Consider the following 26,122-nt stretch of genomic DNA (forward strand, 5'->3'; position numbering starts at 1 on the left):
AGTTGTAATCTAGGATCTAGACAGTTCCGACATTCAGAAGAATGCCAAAAATATCAACCTTAGCTGAGAAGCAGTTCCAGCAGTAACCTACCATTTCTGAATGATCTTTTAAAACTCATGGTGGGATGTGCTGTTGCTACTTCTGGTCAGTAAGAGGGGAAAGGGACAGCAAGGTTGGGTTCTGGTCATTTAGGTGGAATGAAACATCCAGTCTTCACTTCTAACGTCATGTTCTGGTGCAAGCGGCACGAATGCTCTTTAACATAGTCTGTTACAGCAGTGCCTACTTGGAGGTCCTGGTCATGCATCTGGCTAAAGCAGGACCTTGCCTCAAGCTTGCCTCTGATCTTCTTTTTAAGAGCAAATGTAACAGGCAGGTGAATCTAAGTATGTATTGTAAGAAATTGAGACTGTGGCTAGAATAAAGGTGATAGTACTAGGAAGGTACTAGGAATCTTGCTTATACTGCGGTAACACTCTTCTTCTGTGTCTTTAGGGAAGAATTTAAATCAAACATCCTAAAATAGAAAAGGATACTTATGATGTTCTTTGAACAGTGATTAGAAAATGCTTTGACCCTAATATGCCAAATGAAGTACGTTAGTGACTGCCTACACAATTCTTTTCAGAAGGAAATGCACCAGCTATTTTCCTGTCTGACATCTCTGTAATTTTTCTCAGGAATCTGATTGATCATCCATACCGGGGTATTGTACACAAACATAAAGTTCCTTCAAAATGGACTACTTTTTGGATGTCGAGTCTGCTCAGAGACTGTTTTACAGTCAAGGAGCTCAAGGTAAGAAACTCTGATGCTGACTCAAAAAAGACTGTTTTAACTGTCCAGTTCAGATGTACAGGGCCAGACAAGGGCCAGCGCTTGCACCTGACCTACTGAAGTGTACAGAGGCCACAGGAAAAGGGCTTCAAAATGCATGGGGTATAAAAGGGATTACAAGAAGAGTAATGATAGGGTTGATCTGCCCTCTCAGAGGATAAGGAAAAGCTATGAGAGCTGTTTGGTGCACAGCAGGAGCAAAAGAAACTGCCAAGATCCAGACTCTGGTGTTGCAGAACCCAAATGGACAAGTCAGAGGGGACAACCACAGCCCACTGCTCGCTGCATGAGCCACTGCTGTCCTTCCCCTTCCTCCTTGCCTATCGATGGCATCAGGACCATAATCTGGCGTTATTCAGTGCTGCAGGAATAACTGGTTTGGGAAAGCCCTGCGGCAGTCCAGCATGCTGGATGCAAACAGGAGGCTCTCACCTGGTCTGCAGCCTTCCCTGTGCCCCTGCCGAGCAGCAGCCGTGCGGGAGAGGGAAAGGGTAATCAAGCTGCTTTTCTTTGATGTAGCTGGGACTTGTTGACGACATAGATGATATTTTTGGGGAAGTCAGTTCACATTTTTCTCACCAGCTCTATTTTTGGAGAAAACTTGCAAATTCAGAGAGGAGGGTTTTTTTTTTTTTTGTTCCTTAAACTTGAAATACCATATTAAATTGAAGAAAAACTGTAAGAACCAAGTAGCTCTATCAGCCTTTTTCTTTACCTACTGCCTGTTTTCTGAAAATGTGATCCAGCTTTTTTCCACCGTTAATTTCATCAGTCGCTAATCAAAGTCCAGCCAACGGAGTTGTGCCTTCCCTCTGGAGGCCATTCTCCCAGAGCAAGACCTAAGCCACTCCAGGGATGCCATGGGGGGTCAGTACCACCTTTAAGCTTCAGCTCAGCCAAGGTGCCCTGCCTACCACATGCTGCATCGCCCCGCTGCTGCCCCAGTCATTGTGATACATTTTCATCTGTACAAGTCACAGTAAACAGTTCTTGACACAACACAGCCTTCTGCATCGAACAGCAGAAGCAAATGCTGAGCACCTCAGAATCAGGGAGAAAAATCGGCTGAGGGCAATGATTGATTTTTCTGGTTTTATTTCTCCAACTCTAAAATGCAATGGACACCTGAGCATTGTTACAGAGGTAATATTAAAATATGGTCTTCAATATCCCTGTGAGAACATACCCCTTTCAATTCCATAGCACTAAAATACAGGAATCTACAACTTACTGGTTGACAAGCTATATCAATTTATCAACAGCATCTCTGGGCACTGCACGGTACAGAGGGGACTATGGAAGAAGTAATACGTATTCATGCAATGAAAGTCTATTACAGGAATGTGCATAACGTGACTAGTAAGGGTTGCATAGGCAACCTTCACTGTAAGTATTTCCAAGAAGGCAAGGGAAAAAAACAACATCTTACTCATACTTGGAGAAAATATATTGTTAGCACATATAGAAATGCTTGTACTGATCAGATAGATACATAATTTTGAAATTTTAATATTAGCACCTGGTTGATTCCTTGTTTTAATGCAATTATTTTGCTTTTTTTAAATGGAAACTGTGGAAAAAATATCCATCATGCAAAAATATATCCCTTGATACACAAGTTATCAGCATGGAGCTGACCTCTAGACCTGTCATGGGGGTTTCTATCCCTTGGCCAAAACAAGTAGGAACCAGCACTGAGACTTGAGGATTTTTTGTTCCCCTGCTTGTGAACATTTTATGAAAGACACCACTGACATGCATCCACTGTGCACCACAGCATGATATAGAGGCTCCCAAACCCTAATTACCTCCACAACTGGAAACAGTACATAGGTAGAAGAGTGATGATACACTTACGCTCTGTCCCCTTCAACTTTCCACCTTTCTCTTTGCTCCTTTTACTGCATTTTCTCCAGCTTCTGTTCTTTACATCTCTTACCTCACATGCTTGTGAGACCTCTTCCCCAAACTCTGGTACTCTCCCCTCTTTTCGTCTCTCTGCATATGTGTTTAGCTGCTTTCCAGCAAGCTGGGTGTGGGCAGAGAAATCACTCTGAGTGCAGAAGTGACAACGTTGCTGCTCCATGTTCTCAAATACTGCAATACAGCAGCCCCCTGGCAACAGGAGAGGTGCTTGAAGGGAAGGACAGATGGACAACCCCACTGACAGTAGGTATGGGAGATGAGATGTGGCCTGTGCAGAGAGAAGTTTCACTGTATGAGGTAGCACTGAGCACCTCTGCTGTGACAGAGATGGCTTCAGCAGGCCAAGTGATGAATCTCTGGAAGAGTTTCATCATTGAGGTCTCCTGTAGCAAATGCTTTTATCACCATCCTTAGCCCCAAACTTCTTGACGGTAGCATCCCCTTCCCCTGAGCTATCTTACCTCCCATGCACAACAACGAATTCAACCCTATCTCAGTGTGCATTGATGCTGCCTGTACAGCTCTGACAACTCCTGTCATCTTTGTACCTTGTGCCAAATTTTAAGGCGGTCTTCTACAGAATAGGCATTTCTATATGAGATAATTGCATTATTTCTCCAAACATGAGCAAAAATAACATGTTTCTTTCATTATCTGTCTCCCGAGAAACAGTTAAACTGCATTAGCTATAACTTTCAGGGAAAAAAAAAATACACTGAATGTGAGGCACTCATCCACCATAAATAGCACAGCTCAAGTAGCTAGTTTGGAACTGAATAAAAGGTCTGCAAGAAAGCATTGTCACCAGATCTATCTAATGGGATTGCAAGTAACTATTTGATGTTAATATAATAACATAATGCTATTAGCAAATCATGCTATCAAAGAGCATGTATATATGCATTAAAACTGCATTAAGACAGAATTGAGAGAAGGAAGACTACAGTATTCTGCCATTTAATTAGAAGCAACATCAGAACACATTATATGTATTATTATTACTTTAACTATGTTATTAGTTATTGCATTACAAAATGCTCTTTTTACAGATGGTCGAATGGGGGTTTATGACCCACTTACTCATTCTGTGAGATTTGAAGATTTCTACCTTTTAATCCTTTGATCCTGTAGATCAAAAAAAACCCCTAATTTCCAATGTTTTCACATTAATGACATTACAATGCTACAAATGGCAGCTGTAAAGCACTCATTCTCACCTGTACCCACTCTTTGTGGGTGGAAGAAAAGGGAAGGAATAGGGCTGCAAAATGTTGGGAAGAAACTCAAAGAGCTATTGACAGCATTACTAGCAGATGTTATCCAATCCCAGCTGACCTCAGGTCTTGTGTAGTTGAATGCAAGATGCTCTGACCTCAGCAAATAGACTGAAATAGGGTTTTGACCTCCAGCAACTACCACTGCTGCCCACACCAATGCCCACACCTCATCCCTCCCTACCCCTGCAGGAAGCTGCAGAACTGCCTTTGCTGCTGTAGGGTAGGAGGAGAGAGGTGTTACCTTCTCAGCTGCCTCCTCTCCCATCCTCTCCTGCAGAAGCAGCCATCACCCCACTCCCGTGGGCTGAGCGCAGAACAAGGATGTGTGGCCATTTGGGCTATGTCTGCTGTTCAAACAGCTGTTCCCTGTTTCCTCCAAGGAAAGTGAAGCAGGAGGGATGGAAAAGTCACAAAAGCTGGATCTGGCAGTAGGATTATCTAGATTTAGAAAACTTGGTAAATGAAGCCAGCTGGCTGTAGTCTTCAGATACCAGCCAGAAATATCCTAAGCTCCGCAGCCCTCCCTGACTGTCTCTTCTGTGTCCGTATGTTGGGATCTAGGAGATGGGGGTGTCCTTGCCAAGTGCGTATGCCTGGTGACGCATCTGCAAATCAGAAGCAGGAAAGAAGGGACTGTGATCTCGCGCATCTAGCCCTTTGCCCTTGGAAAATCCACATCTGAATTCAAGCACAGAGCTGGATTTCAGTTTTTAAAAAGGTCTTTTGCCTTTGAAAAGTATGGAAGATACTAGTCATTCTTGGATGTAAACATATTCTAAATACAATCTATTTCAGCTTTCAGCCATGAGGTCTGAAAGTACGTAATAAGGCCTGCAATAGGATTCAGCTTACACATCTCTAATGGGTCCTCAGTAAAGATATTTTCAACTTCTGACTAGCCTGGAATGTATCAGTGGAGAGAAACAGTCATTTTAAGACCAGAGTTCACCTATCTCAGACATCTTCCCTGGGACGCTATAAATCATGCCTTATTCTCTCTACTGATTATGAAAGCCTAGACAGCTCACCTGGCTGAAAAATGCCTGTGCTATTGGCATTTGTTTGCATAGAGGAATCATATGTTGATAGGCAAGACAGGAGCTAATTCAGGAAAGGGAGTAATTTCCCCAAAACAGGGCAAGTTGTAGTCCAAAGCTATAAATGTGCAGAACCTGTCTTGGCTGTCACCTACTTTGGAGAGACAGGAGCTTTGATCTTGAAGTTCTACTTGAAAGAAGTTATGCTTTGAGGCATGCAAAGAGGGACCTCATATTTGACAGAGCTGAGCAGGCTGGCACTGAGGAGAAGCAGAAGCAGGCTGCTCCATAAGAGAAAGTGAGCCAAGAGGCAGCAAGATGGGTAGAGGCAGTGGCCTCGCTTACAAGACGTAGAGCACTGCAGCACACAAGTAGGGCACATCCCCTGATGGTCCAGATCATCAGACAAGACCATGGTGATGAGAGGTGTGAAGCCAAGCAGGACATGGAGTCGGCAGTCTGGATGTGGATCAGTGAGGAACGTAGCCAGCCAACAGCCTTGGTGCGGATGTAGCTCCCAAAAGAAGGGAGGGAGCAGCTGTTGACACTTCTTGTTGCTTTCTCAAACAGTTCCAAAGCTGGTCAGGGCTTCTCAAGGTGCTCTCTCCAACAGCTGTGCCATGTCAGAAAACTTGCCTTGAGTAATAGCCAACTAAAATGTGTAGATGGAGTGCACGTGGGGCCCTGGCTCCTAGTATCTAGCTCTTGCCTAGGCTTATTCAGGATTAAGAAACAAGGAACTTCTTCCTTCCACTGTACACAAGGGGATGGAGCCTCTTAGATGAACTCTGAGAGAGAAGAATGACTTCTGCTCAGTACATTAAAAACAAATTCTTTAGGTACTATCATAAAAGGAGAGTTGCCCATTGCAGACGGTGTGTAGCACTTTTCTGCAGCCATGAGCGCAAGGGAAGGGGTCCTAGGACTTGTTCCTCTCGTGGTGCCTCTGGCAGCCGCACACCACAGCCTGATGGGATAGGCTGGACATCGTGTGGTCAGGAGCCCATTCTGGGTTGCGGGAGTCTACCTTTGTGCTACAGTCAGACTCTCTGGTCCTCACTGGGAGTCCGGGTTCTGCTCTCAGGCAACTTCTGACTCAAGGCTGAAATCACTTCTGATTTCCTGGAGACCTGTGCAGCCACATTTCCACTCTTATCTCCTTTCACACCAGCAGGCGGCATGAAGCTTGAAATTAACTTCATTAATTGAGTATTCCCAAGATGCTCCTTCATACCTTGAATTTGCTTGCCAGTCCATTTGGCAGAGTGCACTGTGTATATTTAAATAACTGAACAAAACTCTCTTGAAGGTTTATCTTAAACTATCTTTTGTATCTGTAAATAATGTATAGGTCCACTTACAATAGGTGTGCTTTCACTGGTTGCAACATTCCTGCAATCTACTTGATGAATGTAAAGAAAAAATAAAAAATATAAAGTATAAAAAATACGGAAATAAAAATACAGTAGAGAGGGCCAGGGGAAAATAGATGTACAAGATTGTATAGAGACATGGGAGATGATTGTTCAAAAGACTTCAGGAATCCTTCTTGATCGGTTTTACGGGTTCAATAAAATACTCCCAGGTATAGTTTTAATTCCGCATTTTCCCCTCATGCTCCACCTCCACAGTTTATTTATTTCACTGTAGTTCACTTTTGCTCACTTATTTTAATTCATACAGTGCTGACTCACTCGAGATGTTTGACTTTAACTGCTGCTGACTACTCAGTGCTACATCCCTTCTCCTTTTGCATGGTAAATTATGTCCAGTATTTCACAAAAACATATTGCTGCAGGATGCCCAGATCCTAATCCAGAGCAATTCCACTGCAGATGTTCTTTGCATAAAGTAACATTCCAATAGTCCATCTACCAAAGTTGTATGATTAGTCCATTGTACAGATTAGCATATTTTCAAAGTTACATTATTTTGCAGATCTTTTTTTGTGTGTGTGATGACACTAGTTCTTAGACTAATAAGATTAATCACAGAAGAATTAGTAATGGCAAATATGCATTCCTGACGTAATTTCCCTCCCTTTAAATACCAGAAAGTAACTAATCAGCATCAACCATTCCCTCATCTTCTTTAAATCCTTTGTTCAATTTATTTCAACATCTAGCCAGCCAAATTAAAGTCAGAAGTAATAAGGATTTTTCAATTCTCAGCAGCATATCTGAATAAAACTAAGATGTTTGAGATTCAGTTCTCTATACCTGTAAATACAGAAAATTTTAGAAAACCTATGCCTGGATCACACTTGAAAAAAAATGATTCTGAAAGCTAAATATTTTTTTTTTCTAGTAACACTTAATTTTAAATAACCGAGCCTCTACTTCCCCTTATTTCGTAATAATTTAGTGATTTTATTTATTTTTTTTTAATAGTCTGATTTCTCAAGCCTATGCCTTTGGATACAATGGCAGAGGAACAAGCACTTTTCCTTTAAAATGAAAAAAAATACTAGTTAGGCATATTGTGCTTATGTTTACCCAACCAGCATAAACAAACATAATGATCACATGTGTAAAAGTGGATTTCCTTTTGATTGTATACTATGTCTTGCAACACTCAGGCCTGGACTTTCTTTCAGATTACCGATGTCCATCAAACTGATGTCAAAGATCTCAACAGCTTTCCTTTAGAGACATGCAGCAATCCGTGTGTGTGTGCTTCTGTGTTTGTCCAGGAGACACAAACCTGCTGGGTTGTTTGTGATGGACTCAATGGTCACGCTGGACAAATGTTGACAGCTTTATTTAAAAAATATATGGCAAGTCATTCCCATAATAAGAAATGCTATAGATTACAGTTAGGAAAATAGTAGGTCCAGGTATATTCATGGCATGCATAAATATTCAGCGTCACTGTATGGATATCAGAATGTGGTCAGCCATACTTTCCGTTCTATGGCTGTGTAAGAATTTATCTTAGGTTTTTACTGCAAAATGTTTAATACTTATTAGCTGCCTCTGAAATTTTTCAATGTTTACTTGAAATTTCTAGTCATTCTTGAAAATTTCTTTTGGTAACACACACAGAGGGGAGATAATAATGGTTGTCAGTGTAATATATAATGATTACACCAGGGAATGTTTTTCAGCATCCACCTACCTCTAGTCAATATGAATACAAGACAGATCTCAATATTTTGACCCAAATGGTAAAAATTATTTTAAAATTATAATAGAACTCTTATTCTCTGTTTACCATACATGTGTATGCAATTGGGCGTTGTGTTTTTTTCAAGTAGATTACTGTGTTGTGACCCAGCCAGTCCTGAACTGCATGGGTGCCCTTCCACTGACTTTAACTACAGCTACAACATGCCAGTTTCAAAAGACAAATCTTTTATATGGTTGTTTTATGAGATGATTTTTATAATGCTGAATCCATATACAGATAAATCTTCCTTAAGTGTAAATTTGATGATGCAGTACACAAAATTCTCCACAGCAGAAATTTTCCATTCTCTTTTATCTTCATTGTTGTACATCCCATTACAAGGGAGTAATAGTTTACAGTCTAGTCGCAGTGTTTACTTTAACTTAATCTAAATACTTGACCCCATTAAATCAATTTCTACTCTTGCCCTTTCCTTTTACTTTCAATTCAAATGCTAGGTTAGAAATGAGCAACAACTGGAAAGAAATTTTTTAAAACCAGAAAGCAAGTAAGCTAGACCCGAAATAAAGACTCTCTCCAGCAGCACAGATTTGCTTCTTAGTAAACTGCATAACGCTGCAAATTGAAAAACAGAGCATGACAGCTTTTGTTAACTCATATTAATTATATGCTACCGTATCTACCACCTAAGTCAAGTTTTAGGCATCTGAAGGCTTCTGATTGACAGGTATTATCTGCAACTCTAAAAAACTTTTAAACAATTCACAGTTAGCAAGCTGCAGAATATGCTGTTAGTCATTATCAGTCATGCTCTCCAATCTTAGCAGAAAAATGTAGTTCATTATTAGATTTTTGGAGTGTGGTGGCTTACAAAAGCCCTGAGAAAAAGACACATGTGCCAGCTAATGCCCAAACAGCAAGAAACATCCCAGGTTTAGGCTCCTCAGCTCTTACAGGGTGCCACATGAAAGTTAATGTTAATAGGCTCACATTGAGGGTGAGGATGGGCTTTCAAGCTGAAATTCTCTTTCCAGATATATATGAGGTGGAGGGGAAAGAAACACAGTGACCAGGTACTTGTGCTCAGTGCTCATGCTTTCAGTGATCAGCCAGATCCTGTCTAGCATTTGTGATAATCTTTATCTACTTGGAGAGAGAACTGAGGTGGATATATTTATAGAGGCTCTTATGTTTATAATTTGTAATTTATAAGCTCAGCACCCAAAGCATTCAGAAGCCGGTCATAATTACATTTCACATAAAAACCACCTACATTAAAGGGACATTATCAAAGCTGTAAGGTCAGGTGCTAAATACTTATGCAGTGCCAGAATGAAGGTTTCCTCTGCAACATTAACTCAGTCTCCTCATACTTATGTATTATAGTACGGTTTCTAATTGTATGATGACACAGTAATTTTTCACTATCCTACTATTTGCTTCATCAGTGCATGAAGTGGGCAGTGCTCACTTAATGAGTCGGTATTAAATATTTTGCTTTCTCCTCCTTGAAGGCATGGCCCCAAGACATTTAAACCCTGTTCAGAAGACAGAAATCTTAATTTCCTCATGGGCTTTTCACCGGTGATTCACTAAAGTGTATGAATACTTTACAAGTATCAATGAATATATATATTCACAAAATCCCTACTGAAGGAAAATGATCATTCTCCCTGTTTCACAACTGAGAAACTAAGACATAAAGTGATCAAGAAAAAAAAGTAGCTCTTAATTTTCAGTACCCAAATGAAGATCAGAAACTGGGTTTTGGAATAGTTACTGTAGGCTTCATGTCATGTGTCCCAAGCACAGCTCCACTGATACCTGCAAACAAAGTGGACACTTCATTAATTCTTCCATTACTCAGGCATCACAGTCTCAGAAACAGTATTCAGAAAAAGACAGACTGCAGCTATTGAGATGTGAAAAGAGCGGTTTAAGTGGCGAAACTAGGAACTTCGAAGAGGTAATCTGTGGCAGGAACAGAGCTATAATATGTGACTTTGGGGCAAGTGCAGCAATCTCTTCTCTTCTTGGCATCCCGCAGTGCAGCTCTTGAATTCTGTGGCATGTGAGTCAGGGATCTTACAGCAAACAGGCTCTTCTACTACCTGCTACGGATCTTTTCCATTAAGTGATTTTATTTCTCTTTTCTTCTTTTTCTCCCTCTTCGTCTCCCTTTCCATTTCCCCTTTCTCCTGCTATTATCTTCATTTGTTCTTTCTTACCAGCTCGTCGGGCAACTCTTCTCACCGTGCCCACGCTGATGACAGCATCTTCTGAAGATGACATAGACCGGAGACCCATCAGAAGACTCCGGTCTAAAAGTGACACCCCTTACTTGGAAGAAGCTAGGATCTGTTTCAACCTTGATAATGGTAAGACCTCCCTTCACCAAACAGCACAAATACTTTTATGAGATACAGATGGACCAAATGATACCACATTGTTAACCAGCAGCCTGGTGGCTCACCAGCCATCCAAGAATGGGATGGCTGTTTAACTACAAGCACCTGCATACGTATGAACAGGGATCCTTTTCAAAATCCTCCTGCAAGTACTAACTAAATGTTTTCCTCTGTTTTAGCTAAGGTGAGCCAGTGAGATCAGAGCAAAAGAGAATGGCTTTGCAAACAAGAGACATTTATGTTTTATCTCTCCAGTTACCCAGAAACATGAAAGTTCTTGTGAACACTTGTGAAAGGATTTGAGCTAACAGCAGACTTCAGCTAAACCCAGTATTACAATCATGGAAGGACTTCCAGCATGCTCCCAAATCTCTACAAGTTTAACTGGCAAAAGTGTAAAAGAAAACAGTTCTGCAGGAATGAGCAATGAGAGCTGTCCCGCAGAGTTTAGACCAGCTAATGTTACTATTGCTGCCTATAAATCACAGGGTCCTGGCATTCCCTGGCCCTTTTTCTTACTGAGGTTGACCAAAGCCAAAGATTTTGGAAGTACTGACAATTTAGTGACTTTAAGCAGACTGGGTTTTCTTTAAAAAATCTGCATTAAATGGGAGGAACTAGTACACTCGCTAGCACATATTTTACTTGTTTAACTGTTAGTTTATGCGGTAATTTTGTGCTATCCAGATTTAAAAAAAAAAATCATCTTTTTGTAATACAATAACATCTAGAGGTCTCAACCAAAATTGGTGTCCTAACGTGGCAAGCAGCCTACAAACACATGGTAAGAAATGACATCTATGTAATCAGCTTATTATTAAATAGGGAAGACAGAATAGGGGCGAAGCAGCAAAATGTCTCCAGTTTCCAGATGGAGGATGGAGCCAGTGATTTTTGTCCATGGTCCCATTTTTTTCAAAGACCCGCCAAAATAACTTATGAATACAAGTTCCAATCTTCAAGTGGTGGCCAGTTTTAAACATTGAGTGCATGCTCCTCAGTCCCCTTGGCATTTCGAAGTTCTTGGCCTGGTGAACAATTCTGGTTTACTTAATGGCTTTGCCCAAGGAAAGAGGAGAAGGAATTGAAGGGATGAACCCTCAGACTTCCCACCACGTCTCTCCAGCCATGCTTTGAGCTTAAGGAGCCTCAGAGATCAGTTCAAAGACCAGGGTAGAGGGGCCCAGACCTGCTGTGGGTAGGCACCTCGGCCAGCCAGGGCAAGGGCAGCGTGTGGCACCCCTGCCAGCCCGAGGCGGCTCGGGGGAGAGGGGCTTCACCTCACCCGGGAGCAACCCCCTGGGAGCGGGAAACCACCTCAACCGGGACCCTGCATTGGGGGAAGGGGTGTGGGCGGTCAGTCCCCAGGGCCGCTCCGACCCCCCGGAGCGACGCTCGCCGCCCTGAGGCGGGCGGGACGCGGCCGGCGGAGGCGCTGCTGGCCGGTGGGGGCAGCGGGCAGGGCCGCCGCGGCCGCTCCCGTCCGCAGATCCTTGACGGGTTTTCCCTGTCTCTCTCTGTCTCTCTGCCTCCCTCCCTCCGCTCCTTTCTCCCTTTCCCTCTCTCCTTCCCCGTCCTCCCCTCCCCCGTCTCCCTCCCCGCCCGCCCCCTCCTCGCCCGGCCGCCCCGCGCCGCCGACTCGCCCTCGCCAGCTCGCCGGGCCACGCTGCTCACCGTGCCCACATTAATGGCGGCATCTTCCGAGGAGGACATCGACCGCAGACCCATCCGCCGCGTCCGCTCCAAGAGCGACACCCCCTACCTCGCCGAGGCCCGCATCTCCTTCAACCTAGACGCAGGTGAGAGCCGGCCCGGTACGGCGCAGGGCGGTCGGCCCGCCTCGCCCACGGCCGCCCCTGGACCGGCAGCGGCTGCTCCCGCGGCCGGGCAGGCAGGGAGGGAAGGGGCTGCCCCCTCCGCCGCGGCCTCCGCTCCCCCCCTGGCGCCGGAGGGCCCCCCGGGCGCCGCCACCCGGCCCTGCCCTGCCGCCTGCTGCTTCGCACCTCCCCAGCTCCCCTCACCCTGCTCCTCTGGCCCGCCCCGCCGGGTGCCGGCTTCCCTTCTCTGTTGGGCCCCTCAAATCCTCCCCTCTCCCAGCCCGGCGTCCTCGCACCCCGCAGAGTGTGGCAGCACTTCCCCACAAGGCTTGTGCACTGTCCCTCCTCCCCAGGCTCCTCTGGCATCCCTCCTGGAGACGGGGCGCTTGGTGTTTTGCAAGTCTCTGCCCCTCTCGCTCTTTGCCTACTGGCCCTGACGGGTTTGTGCCTCAAAAGTGCAAGGAAACTTGCGCCTGTGTTGTCCACTTTTTCTCAGTCTCGTGAGGTCCCCCCTTGTCACAGCATTGCTTTTCATGACTCAATGGGTGTGCAGCCTTCTACCAACACACTGCCAGCTCCCTACATTCACCTCCTTCTGCCTGTTATTGGGTTGAGCCTCCTGCAAGTCCCTACCTGACCTTTCCATCCCCCTCCTCCACTGCCTCTCCTTCCTCTCTGCCACCTCTTCCTCATGGCTCCCTTGAGATTTTGGCTCTCCTCTTCAGTTCATCCTGCACATGGTGACTATCCTGCTTCTTTCCTACTGGGCCTGTGGTTTGCCTTCCTTCCCTAACCTTTTCTTTTCCATGTGGGCTCTGTCGACAGTAAACTACACCAGAGGTTATGTGCTCTCAAAAACAAAGGAAAAAGAACATTATTTCTGTTGGTTCTCCACACCAAACCAGATTTCCTCTGTCCGTTGCGGGGGGTGCGTGAGGGAGGATCTGTAGCCAGGAAGCTGGACTGCAGCCTCCCTCATGTCCCAGCAGCAGCGCACAAAACGACCCAACTGCATTAATAGTCTTTGATGCTGAGCCTGTCAGCTCATTGCCAGCTCTAAAAGGAAAAGAGCTGCCTCAGAGTTGCTGCTTGCCATGCTGCAGTCTTCCTCCAGCCCTCCTCCCCACTTTCAGCTGGCAGAAAGTTTAAGATCGCAGAGTTGCATTTTCTCCTCCATTTGGGGATGGTAAGGATTCCTCTCCCTCTCCTGTTATCCCTGCTGTAATTATGCCCTTGGTCATGGCTAATACACAGTTTGGTTTTACCACTGGCAGAAGGGTTGGTTACATTGTGCAGCGGGTCATTATTTTGTTCTGATCATGACTTCTCAAAAATTACCTAGGCATAGGTAAGTTTGGTGGCATTTCAGGGCACAGGCTGGACGACAGTGCCAAATACTAGGTTTCAGCTCTAAAGAAATGGGTGTGAAAATGGAAAGAGCATCATTGTGCATAAGGTGTAAATAAGAAGAGGCTGTGTATGGTTATTTGGCTGCTGAAACAACCCTGTGTTGACTTGTGCTGCCACAGGTAAATGTTATGTCATGTAGTTATAAATAGATAAACCAGTTAAGAGCAAGGCACCTTCAGGTCACCTGGTGCCTCATATCTCTATGCTGAGCTAGGCGTACTATCTTTGCTACAAGTCCCAGAGGATGTGCAAGTCTCTAGGTATCTATTTTCCGCAATCCACTGAAAAAACGGATAATTACACTTAGCTTCTTTCTGTTCCTCCTCTCTCCCCTGCTCTCTTTAATTTATGTTTTTACTTTCCAACTTGGGAATAGAATTCCTTTAAAAGAAACAATTAAAAGAAACAGTACTGAAGAAATCTAAATGTAACAGTACAAGAAATCTAAATGAAAAATGTTGCAAGTAGTGCAAGTATGCGTTTTCATTAATCCATATGACAGTGAGTAGTTTTGAGCTTTAAAAAGAAAAATAAATTGCTTAGCAACCAGTATTGAGTGAGTACGCCAAAAAGCAAGTGAAACGTGCCAGTGGTACTCATTTAATTTGAGTTGTTTGGTTTACTCTTCTGTTTGCTCAGAAAGCACAAACCAAGCAGCCTGGATATGAGAACTCTCTATTCCAAGGAAACAGCTGTTAGAAAATATGTGTAGCCACTTCTGCTCATACTTGATAATGCTGCGTGGTGCAGGGTTTGCTTTTGAAACTTGTTATTTATGAGGTGCAATGTTCTTGAATTTATTTTTCGGGCGGTATGTGTGAAAACCAAACAAACACCACAAAACGCCTTGCTTCTAAACGTACCTGTTTTGCATGTGCAGCTTCGTTGTCAGTGATGTTACTGCTGTCCCACGGCGGGTTCCAGGCACCTCTCAGCGTCCCAGGCGGGGCGCGGCAGGGGGCGGGGTGGGGGCGGGGCCGGGGAGCCCGCGGGCGCTGTCCACCCCCAATGGTGCTGAAGCGCCGGCCCGGGCTGGCCGCGATCGCTGACCGCGGTAGCTGAGCGCTCCACCCGCGGGTGGAAACGGCGTCTCCCGCCGTGTCTTGTTCTTCGTCTCTGTCCGTGTGTTGGCAGGGCACAGGAGTGCACAAAGTGTGTGTATTTCTTGGCCTGTGCAGGGAGAAGGTGGCAGAAAGGAAGTAATGCTCTTTCCTCAACCCATTGATGCAGTCGAAAGTAAAGTGATGCTTAAGGTGCAGGAAATAACCTCTTCCATACGTGCTTATCACTTTGCTTTCCACTTAGTAAATTCCAGAGATACAGCTGCTGCTCAACCGCTGCTTACAGAGCTAATTTTCCTGCAGCTGCTACAAGTCAAGCTGCCTTCCTCAGTCATTGTCTTCTGTCAGGACATGGTCAGGGCTTGGATGCAGCTTGCAGCTGCTTTGCTGTGTTGGATCTTAAAATCCACTTTTATTAATGAAACATAAGCAGATGCAGTGAATACTGCTCTTCTCCACTCTTAATTACAACCACTAGTTAAGAACTAACAGGTTTTTATCTACTTCAGCTGTAAGTTATAATTATACTATTACTGCTGTTATCTGTATTGTTGAACAACTGAGAGATTGCATACACAGAGTCAATTATACAATTTGGGTATAGCACAGATTTGGTCTGGATTGTAATAAACCCCACCATTTATAAGTGATTAGCAGTACAACTTCTACCTGCCCCTCTCTTTTGATTATACTAACAGTTCTGCTTTGTTTGATTTTTCAAAATATACTTGGTTATTATGTTTGTTTCTAAATATTGGTCAATTTACAATTATTACCTACCATGAGTTAACAAATGCTGTTCAATTGGTTGTCCCTGGTATGTATTTCTTCCTGCTGTTCCCATACTGGTTAAAATACAAAGCTGTTTTCCAAACGCAGGGTTATTCTCCCTACTGTTATACATATGCAAATGCTATTAATCTGAGTTATGCGCTCATATCAAGAGGGTAATGTTTCCCAAAGGATTTAAATTACCTCTTCTGCCAAAATTAATGTAGCTACACAACATCATAAAACTATAGACAGATATGAATTCCTTTTGCATATTTGATACTAAATCAGCCTGCATACAGAAATTAATTCTTTAATTTTCTGAAAGACTTCCTCCAGTGCGACACTAGAGGAATGTGGAATGTGCTGTCACTGTCAGGTGGTGATCTTTTGTTTATTATGATTAGCAATCAGCATTGCTCCATCTCTTAACCTAGATCTTTGGCTTTTTGTACTCATCTTCCTAAAAGCGTTTTTCAAATTGTCTTTCTAACTTTCTCATTCAGGCATCTAAACACTAATCCCAAATTACTTCGGAAAACTTGGGCCTCCATCTGTGACAGTTGTCCAATAGCATAATCTCTTTCTTGGTCCTGTGCCAGCTGACAATTTCAAATATTTTTACAGGTTTTGACTGATTGCAGTTCTTCCTATTGCAAAATATTATACTTTTAAAATGGCAAAGCATGGTAGGTAGCTTTCAAGATGACAAATTAGCAGAGGTGATGACTGATAAGGAAATGGACCACTTAAAAATCTCACTAAATGATCCAAGATGTGTGAGCTTCTCTTCTGCCTCCCCCTCCAAGTGGCTGCTTGGGAAATCCCTGTCAGAATTTTACCAGTGTTTGTTAGGGAAGGGGGGACTACCACGTTGAGTCAATCTGAGCAGATTCTCTTTTAGCCCTTCAAGTGTCAGCCACTATTGAAGGTACTTCTGTGTACAGACAGATACCCCTTCCTAGCTGAAAGAGAGTAAGCTTTGTGCTGCAATCCTTTGCAAAGTTGATTCTAACAGACTGGCTTCTTGTGAAGTGGTGCAAGAAGTCATCTTCATCTCAGCTGCCATGGGACCTTCCCGAGGTTGTTCAGAGAGGTCATCAAGTGTCAGTCCTTGTTTGAACAAGGCTGATTGTCTGCTTAGAATTTAACCCAGGGATGGAGACTTGGGGAGAAAGCAAGCCAATGCCTTGGAGAAGGTGTAAGGTAGAATGACTGTGGTGTCTGTACTAGGCATCAGCAATGAGGGGCTGTTCCTTCAGAAATAATACATTTTGCTTCCATGCTGTGAAATGAGGGGAGGGGAGCTTTTGAATGTCAATATATCTTGCCCTCCCCAACTTAAAAGCGTGCATCAGTGGTGAAGTTGAACAGAAGCCTGTGGCCTGAGGGGTGCAGGAACTGGGCTCTGAAGGTGTGGAGAGAGAGGCAGTGACAGAGTGGATCCGATCAGGATGGCGCAGCCTGCATGAGCTGTGGAGCCCAGCTGGCTCACTCGGCCCCAAGGCACAGCACAGATTTCAAGTACACTGAAGTCACTCAGTGATCTCACTGAAGAGGCTGGATCCTCAAGTGATGTAAGTCGTTTCCTGACTTCAGCCAGGGATCTGGGCCAGGCTGTCGAAATATACATCTCTACTTCCCTTCAATGATGAAAGATGTGTTTTATCTCTTTGAAGTATGGAGCCACATGTTCTCCTGGATTGTGTTCTGGGAAAGCAAAGCTGAGAGGGAAAGAACGGAGTGACTGCACAGTTTTGCCTTGTGTACAGAAGAAAGGTCCTTGTGTCTAGAAAGGCAAGTGAACTTGGTACCATTCACTCTTCTTAAGCAGTGGCAAATAACTCACATTGGGGAGAGGAAAAAAAACCACAGCAGCCTGTGTTAGTGCTGCTGCAAGCAGAATTAATTCACAGGGTATAAAGAGGGAGGAGGATCCTGGCAGAAACTGCTGAATGGCTGAGACAAATGTTTAGCAAGCTGGGAAATGTTCACAGTCGGCTGTTTCTGTGATGCAGAGCTGGTGGGGGAAAGCCAGGACACACAGGGTGACTGTTGGTTTGATACACGGAACTTTCCCAGTCTGAACGGGGCACAAAGTTGAAATCGAAAGCTTCTTCCATATTCACTGACCTGGCACCCTCCACATTTCATTGTATAGCTTTGGAGCTGTGCTGAATACTTTTTGGAGAGTGAAAATGATGTATGATTTTTCTTTCTACTGGAAAGATAATGTTGTGTATTTTAGCCTCATATGTGTTGATTTGTCTAGAAGGATATGTTACATTTTTCTGCAGTGATCGAGGAGGAGGTTGTGCACTTTATTTTGTCACTGTGTGAAATAAGAAAGCATATTTATACAGCTCACTGAGATGGGTAAATTCTAAATAGGTGAAAATAAAGTGAAATGACTTGACTGGATTTTCTGCAGGAAATCTACATCCCATCCATTTTTAATTTTCTCTAAAACCCACCATTTGATTTAAAAATCTGTTTTGAAGTTTCTGAGTTTGCCCCTGGTCATGCTTACATATGATTTAGTACACTAACCTTATTAATAATCTCGGCAGTCGTTTGAAATGTTATCGTATTTTGAGTTGTGTTTTTTTCTTTCCTGTTTATCCAGCATATGTTTGTGTATATCCATAATAAAATATTCTGCATGGTTTCATGATTAGAATAAATAATCCCTAAAATTATATAAGAATTTAAACTACTTTGGATTTATGGAGCTCACAGATTAGAAATGATGTTGAAGGGGTAATATGAAGGGCATATTTGTATTTTTAAAAATACTTTCAAATTATGGTGGCTCTAAGGTTTCAGGTAGAAAAGATTTGGCTCGGGAGAATGGGAGAGAGAGAAATATGCAGTAGTAGGCTTTCTAATATGTGTGGGAGGTTTTATTTCTTTCTGGAGAAAGATTAGTAAAAATGCATGCTTGGAAAAATTCCACTTTCTGCTCTAATCACTCCCTCAGATTATTGTCATGGAGATCCTCATACTTTGGAAGCCAAATCACCGGTTTTGGGAAAGCATTGCTTAGTACCTTTGTAAAAGGACCTAAAGAACTGGCCTCTTTTACGATCAGGCTTTGCATTACCAAAAACTTGTGTCTGCACTTTAATCAAATGATGACACTTAGTCTTAACGCTGCTTAATTCTGAGTATAGCTAGAGATCAGATTTGTGCCCATCACTCATTTCATGGCTGTTTCTAACCCCGGGAGCATGAGTGCACATGCCAGGAAAAAAGAGCCTCCAAACTGAACATCACCCGCCATGGGGCAAGAAAAACACCACGGGAGAAAAACAGCCCTTGCCAGGGGTAAGTGGAGGGCTTGGAAGTGCCTCTGTATCAGCATTGTATGCTCCAGGTAAACAGTCCGCTTTGAGGGAAGTGAGGTTTTAACTCTTGTGCTTTGCTTTGGAGATATTTGGTTTAAAGCCATGGCATTCAGTGAGTGCCCAATGGGAGTAAGTTTACAGGTTCTCCAAGTCCTGTAAAGGGGAGAGATGCCCCTGCTGTCATCCAAAAGGATTTGTTGACGCAGGCTGTAGTTAACAAGTTTAACTGGGGACAATTTGAAGGGACAGGCATAGTTAGTCAAAATGATGGAACTGGCAAGAGGAAAATGATACAAGATCCATTTCTTTGAATGCTGAATGTGTTGGTGGAAAAAAGCTGTGCTATTTTAACCATTCTTGTGCACGTGTGTATCACCTTTCTGTGTCAGGGGGACAACTGATACCTGTGCAGTCAATGGCACCAACGCTGCTGTGGGACAACCATGACAGGAGACAGAAGGAAGGAAGGGACATGTTTGCTTTGGGATCAGAATATGCAGACCTCATGCTTTATACAGCTGTCTGCAGCACATGCGATTTTAAGGCTGCTCTAGTGCTTTGTTGCTAAGCTGGTTCTTCAAGAAAACTCCTGTGGCAGAATTCGCCTGAGTAAGAAATTATCTCTGTATTTGTCTTTTGATTGATGAGTTTGTTGGGTTAACACAACTAAGTTTATTCCAGCAAGCTGGAACCCTGCAAAATCTTCTTCTTTTTCTTGTTTGATCAGGAACCAGAGTTTTCTTCTTGGAACTAGGTCTTCAAGGAAAATACTTTTTGCCAAAACTTCAGATAAAATTGTCAGAACTGGCAACCCTGTTCAGAATTATTAGCTGTAATATTTAGTAAAAAGAAAGGGCCTAATTCTCAGTAACAGGTATAATTAGCTTTAATGCTTAATTACTCTGAGTCAGCTAATTGGTTTCATTGGGACTACTCATAGTAATACTCACAGCTAGGCATGTAAGTGCCTTCAGAATCTGAAAGTTTTTGAGTTTTTGCAATATGACAAAAGTCATTAGTGCAGAAAGAATGTCCTGGGCTGTCTGCTTTCAGATAATATAAAATGTCAATGCTAATGAAATATGGTGTTATTAGCAGTTGTTTCTTGTGCTTAAACTTTAGACCAGTGTGGAATATTATACTTCTGTAGCAAAATAAAACTTGGCTGCGCTCACACTTTCTGATGAATATTCATGACAATGTATCTCATGTGGATAAGGTACAAAAAGTGTCAGTTCTAACATTTGAATTATATTAATGTACTTGACATTGTAATACAATTGGTTCATACAGTCAACTAAAAATGTTTCCTTCATTCAGAATATTTTTAGGGTAAAATTATAACCATGCATTAACCATTTGTAATCATGCAATTCTGTTACCTTTACTTAAAATTCATTTGTGGTATAGTTTTACATTGCTATGCTGCGGCTATAGCTTGGCCCTTAGTACATGGCTGCCTTCCCTGGGTTTCGCTGCGGAGCCAATGTTACTGAATATTTGAAAGAAAATAATTATTGACTTTACTGCGGACTTTGTAATGATTTTGCTATCTTGAAATTACAATTCAGTCCATAAGAAACAAAATGAAGATGACGTCCAAAGAAGAATTTAAACGGGTAGCAAATTCAGCATGAAAATAGGGAGGCAGGGTTGAAAAATTAAATGCCCGTGTTTCTTCTGCACTCCAGTCACTGTGGTTTCATTCTGGTTATGAAGTACATAAGACAGAGGGGAAGTATGTGACAAAGTGTTTGCATGATGAAATACCGTATGGACATATGCCATTTTAACTACAATGAATAACAACTGCAGCGCATATTTCAGTTAATCAGAAAATCCTTGCTATGCATAATTTATGGTGCAATAATCATTTTTACCGTTAGTGCCTACAGTAGTTGGACAGACAGACATGTGGTTAATAGTTTATAAGCAAATTAAATACTTGATGCATTATTAAAATGGAAGAGAAATTTCATCAATGCTAGATCTAATTCTTTGCTAGAGTGTTGGAGATAGTTGACGCCTGATGCAAGCTTGATGCCCCAAACTGGGGAGGTCCTGTTTTGATTGTGGCACTTCTCTGTCCTTATTCCTGTTGTGTAGGTAAAAGGGTGATGAGGGGTAAGGAGCCTGCTAGTGGTTAGATTTGAGCACTGACTGTGGCGCATGTCCTTGGGAAAAATGTTCCTATGTTCCTTCAGTCAGTCAAGTGTTACAACAGCGCTAAGCTATCATAAATAGCCTTAAGTTAAAAGAGTATGTCTTCAGCTAGTCCCATTTTGCTACAGCTTTGCACTAAGCTGTAGGAATCTCTCTCAGAACAGAAAACATCCCCCCTGTTAGGATGAAATGAGAAATTAATAGTCAAATTGCAGTATTCATTGAGAAAGAAATTACTCCCATCTGACATTTGTAATGTTCCTTTGTTTTCCTTGCTGAGATCACGATAGCACAGTTTTCAGACATATATATTTTTTTTTCCCTTCGGCTTAATTCTTTGTTTTCTTGTACTAGAGAAGTGCTAGAAACAGAGACCTTGATGTGGCTGCACTTGACGCAGGAGGCATCCACGACATTTGGAAAAGAATGGCTCTTCTCCGTGCTTGGCCTCGGCTGTGGGAGCCCGTAGGCGCACAGGTCATGTTGTGCAGAGCGCTGGTGAGGGGGTCTGCACTTGAAGATCTCACCACATGCTCTCAGCTTCTGCCTTCTCTGGGGGGGTGTTGTTGTTGTTGTTGCTGGCATCTCTCTTTTCCTGCCGCCTTTTCCATTCTCCTGCGTGTATCACGTCTGTGTGTGCTGGCAGCAGCGACGTGTTGGCCTGCAGTTTCTCAAAGGTTGTCACTACTGAGTTGGGAGGGTTGCCATACCAGTATTTAAAGCTGCAAGTTGGGAGACTATGGCTTTAAATGATCACCCTGTATCCTTAGGACGTCTAACAAAGAACTTTGTCATCTACACGGTGCTTCCATGAACCCAGGCAAGGCAATCATTCCCCAGAGCGATGACTGCTTCTGCTTTCTGCTTAGTGACTGCTCTTTGGGTCATTATAGGTAAAGGTGGTTTATTGAAAATACTGAGGTGGAGGGTTAGGAATAAACTGCATTAAGCTGCTAATGAGCAGTCATTGTTTATATTTAAAGCAATTCAGCATGTACATCCATTCATGAACACTTCAATTTTGTCTTATCACCTTGTTTGTTCATCATTGCTTATGACTTACGCTACATGTGAAGGCTCTTTTTAGGTTTTACTAATGTGATTAATGTTCTCCAAAAAAACCTTAGAAGTTTGTTTCAGAACTATCACAATTACTTACTAGGTATGAAAAGCCTAAAACTGATAATTTTAATTTTCTCTGTATGGAAGCATGGCAAAATTTTGGAGCATTTCAAAACTAATAATTAAAAATTAACTGGGGTTAACTAATAAACTGTAAAGGAATAGCCTTTAATTAAAAGACAAAAATAAATCAATAAGGCTTGATTTTTAACTTAGTCTTATCTCAGGACTTGGAAGAACAAGCCATTCTGTGAGATAAATTTAATAAGATTGCTTGAAATAATAATTATAGAGACAAATTAATTTATAAATGTTAATTTTTAAAGAAAACAAGGTAGGCATCACTGAATAATCTTGGAGTCTAACCTTGCAGGCTTTCCCCTTGGCAAGCAGCATGTGTAACAGCTCTTTCAGTGTTAAAGGAGACCCAAAGGGAGAGTGGCAAAAATGTTTGGTCAGGAAGTACAATTACACAGATGGAATATAGCTTTTTGTTAGCGGGCTTCATGACATAATAGTAGGAAACCAGGGCAAAGAGTCACCAAGATTAAGGCAATGTAGGGCACGTGATGTCATTAAAACATGGCAAGGCTTGTTGGACCTCACTGCCAACTGTTGATGCTGCCCTTGGCAGCAGAACCATGATCTTAGTAGGTATAATATATACACACCTGAGTGGCTGTATATGTACCTAGAGATACGTGTCAACAACCCAAGGAGCATGCAGGGACCATCTGTTAACCAGCGTGAGTTTAAACAGCTTCAAGTGGGCAGCAGAAGGATCGCTCCGAAAGTGGTGCGCTTGTTCTTTCAATTACCCAAGTCAGTGGCAGGTTGACAGGTCAGGAGCGGTGGTAGATGCTCCTTCCTTCATCAGAGCTGTCTCAGGTAACGTTTCTCTCTGTGGCTTCTGGCAATGCTTAGGGATATTTGTAGCCAGTGGCAATTTAAAGTAGTGCCTGCTGTTGAGAGGGACCAAAATGTGGGACTTGCTTGCTTGTCTTTTTGGAGATACATCCTGCTTTTAAACTTCTTTCTTCCCTCTCCCAGCTAGATAAAACATCATATCAGTTATATGTCAGTGTGGTGAATAAGGAGGCACTTAGCTTTCATTATAACTCATAACAGAAAGAAAAATATTATAGTTAGCAGGAGACAGAGGGATATACTGAAGAAGTGGACATGGTGACAGTATTAGCCACAGTGAAATGCAGAGTTGTTTAGCAAAACATCTGACCTACCATAAAACTTTCAGTTGCTACATTGGAACACATTTGGTCTTGTTTGTTCACTTAAGTGAAACTTTGGGATTAGATTTATGTGTGCAATACAGCATTAGTGTACCACAGCCACTAGTGTACATCCAGCTTCCCTTGTTGAATAGTATGTTGTGGGTGGTTTGCCTTTGGGAACAGAGTGTTTTATCCCTTTTAGGATTTTACACCGAATTTAAGGTGGAGTTTTAAAGTGGATTAAGGAAGGAAATGTAGATTGGATCTTGAAGAAGGTATTCTCAGTAGCTTAGATCAATGGTATATAAAGTGCCCCTTACCTATTTGTTTTATTGGGCAGGAGGGGTATTATTGCTGCTGCTCACAGTGTGGCCCCTTAACTAATATGCCATTCAGTGAACACAAAAACATATCTGTTGTCCCTCCTCTATCTTCAAACGTGCCCTGGAGACTCCAGGGTAAGTCATCTCCAACCTCCATGTCCTTTCCATGAGGAGGATGCTCAGAAGACCTAGAAATCATACAGAAAGAAAGGATTAGAGTGATGGAGAGAAGACCTGTATTGTGTCATTATCCAATCACAGTGGCCTTAATAAGTGAGCTTGATAATTGTTATTTGCTAACAATTTTCCCTCTCCAAATTTTGCGAGGGATCAAGACATTTTCTGGGAAGAATTGGTATGTGTGATGTGAGGCGAAGAATGGCCAAAGTGGATTCAGTTATTAAGACGTATTTCTTTCCCAGAAAAGAAGATTGTTGAACTGAAGAAAGATGTTTCTCTGTGCTAGAATTGAATGTGCTGTTGTTTGTTTTGGTTTGGGTTTCTTTTTCTGCTTATTGGGTTTTAGAGGACTGTATTTTTAAAATTTAATATCTCACATTACTTCCCGTAGAACATCACCAAAACAGTTTCTGTGTGAGCCAAAGACATTTTTTCTTGCTAGATCTTTTGTACGTTGTGGCACCACTGCACAGGTATTTATGTGCATCCTTAAAAGTTTTTATTCTCATCTGTAAACTAAACCTTGCATGCTAACTACTTTCTTCTGATGAAGTCCTCTTATGCTTTTCCATTCAGAATACCTTTCCTTCATTCTGTGCCATTCTGCGTGGTAAGGGGGTTGCTCTCTCTGAATGACTTGTCCTCCCTTCTGAAGTCTGGGGAACAGTTATTTGTAACAGAGCTTCTCTGTATTGTTCTTCATATTGGCTAAGTGACTATAAAAGCCAATAAAGGTTCTTTTCCAACCCTTTACCTACTGACTCAACAGCACCCTGAAACCACTTTGGCCTCAGAGCAAAGGATTAAGTGTACATCTCATGCAGTGAAGCTTCTCGTGTCATTGCAATACCTTGTTGCTGCACTTGGACGATTTGTCCTGTAAGAATTACATCAATGTGTTTACTGTAATGTGCACCTCCCCTTAGAAACATTTTCTGGTAGCTTCAAAATTAAGTAAAAATTTTTTTCAGGCTGCTTTTTACTCCCTCTTCCCTCAGGAAAAGAATAAAAAATATGGTCAAATAAGCTTCCTTTTGGTGCAGTTTTGGAGCAGTTCAGTGTGGCTTGAAAACAAATGAAAAATGTTCAGAAAAATAGGTCTGACTGATTTTCTGTTCATTTAAATTATGTGTCTATCCAAAGGCCCTCTTATATAATAGGATTTTTGGTCCCAAATGGTTAAGAAATAGTTATCTGAAGCTCTGCTTACTTTTTACCCTGTATCAGAATGAGTTTCCCAAAACAACCTTTAAAGGGTTGCAGGGTAATTAAGGTTCACTGGTACAACGGTAACTACATGTTGTATTTAATTAGCCTCTCTGTAAGGTAGAATTTCTGCATCATATTTGAAATGCCCTTTGAGGAAGACAATGAAATATGTCTTAAAGGAGCTTTAGTGTGATGATCAGAGTGTTTAGTACTTACATTTGCTGCAAAGTGAGCTTATATTACAGACTAATACAGCTTCTGATAGGTTGCCATTACAGCATTCTTCTTTAAATAAATAAATACATATTCTATTTCAGTTCTGTAATTAGCCATGGGAAAGACAGAACTGCTGTCTCACAATGATGCTGCCTTCCCTAGCCACCTCCAGCTTTGGCTTATCGTGACGGTGGAAGGACCCAGTTCAGGAAAGCACCAATGCATCTAGGTTCATCATTAGCAAACATCAGAAGTTTGTTCCTGAATTGGTCTCTAAGCTGCAAATGAAAATCTGCTCTGTGGAGATCATCTCCTCAGCACCTTCTCTTTTTTGTGTTTGTTTCAGAAAAGAGACAGGAAACCAGCACCAGTCCCAAATAAAAGTGTTGGCAGGAGGTGAGGCAGGTGAGGTTCTTCTCATATATTCCCATTAGGGAATTGTCTTGGGGAGGCACAGCATGGACTCCGAGGTGCCAGCACACCTCTTCAGAACTGTTTGTAGTTCTGCAAAGTGTTGTGTTCAGAACCAGGCTGTACCCATGCGCAGCAGAGTGCAGGGAACAGACACTGGAGACAAAGGGGAAGACCTCGGCACATGAAGTCAAATAGTGGTTCCTGCTGCCCTCACTCATAACTGTTCTTCAGAACTTCATCCT

General features: G+C 42.6%; 1 protein-coding gene across 1 annotated transcript in view; it reads left to right on the forward strand.

Moving 5' to 3' along the window:
- Positions 1–738: 738 nt before the first annotated feature.
- The window catches only part of PHACTR1 (phosphatase and actin regulator 1), a gene marked incomplete at its 5' end in the record, with an annotated part of 305,896 nt that continues 280,512 nt past the window's right edge, over positions 739–26,122 (forward strand). Inside the window, 3 exons of the mRNA XM_080339524.1 lie at positions 739–799; positions 10,439–10,585; positions 12,268–12,414. Of these exons, the coding sequence (XP_080195650.1) occupies positions 739–799; positions 10,439–10,585; positions 12,268–12,414 (355 nt within the window). The remainder of the gene's footprint in view (positions 800–10,438; positions 10,586–12,267; positions 12,415–26,122) is intronic.

The sequence above is a fragment of the Nesoenas mayeri genome (assembly GCF_963082525.1).
Source record: "Nesoenas mayeri genome assembly, chromosome: 2".
Lineage (NCBI taxonomy): Eukaryota > Metazoa > Chordata > Aves > Columbiformes > Columbidae > Nesoenas > Nesoenas mayeri.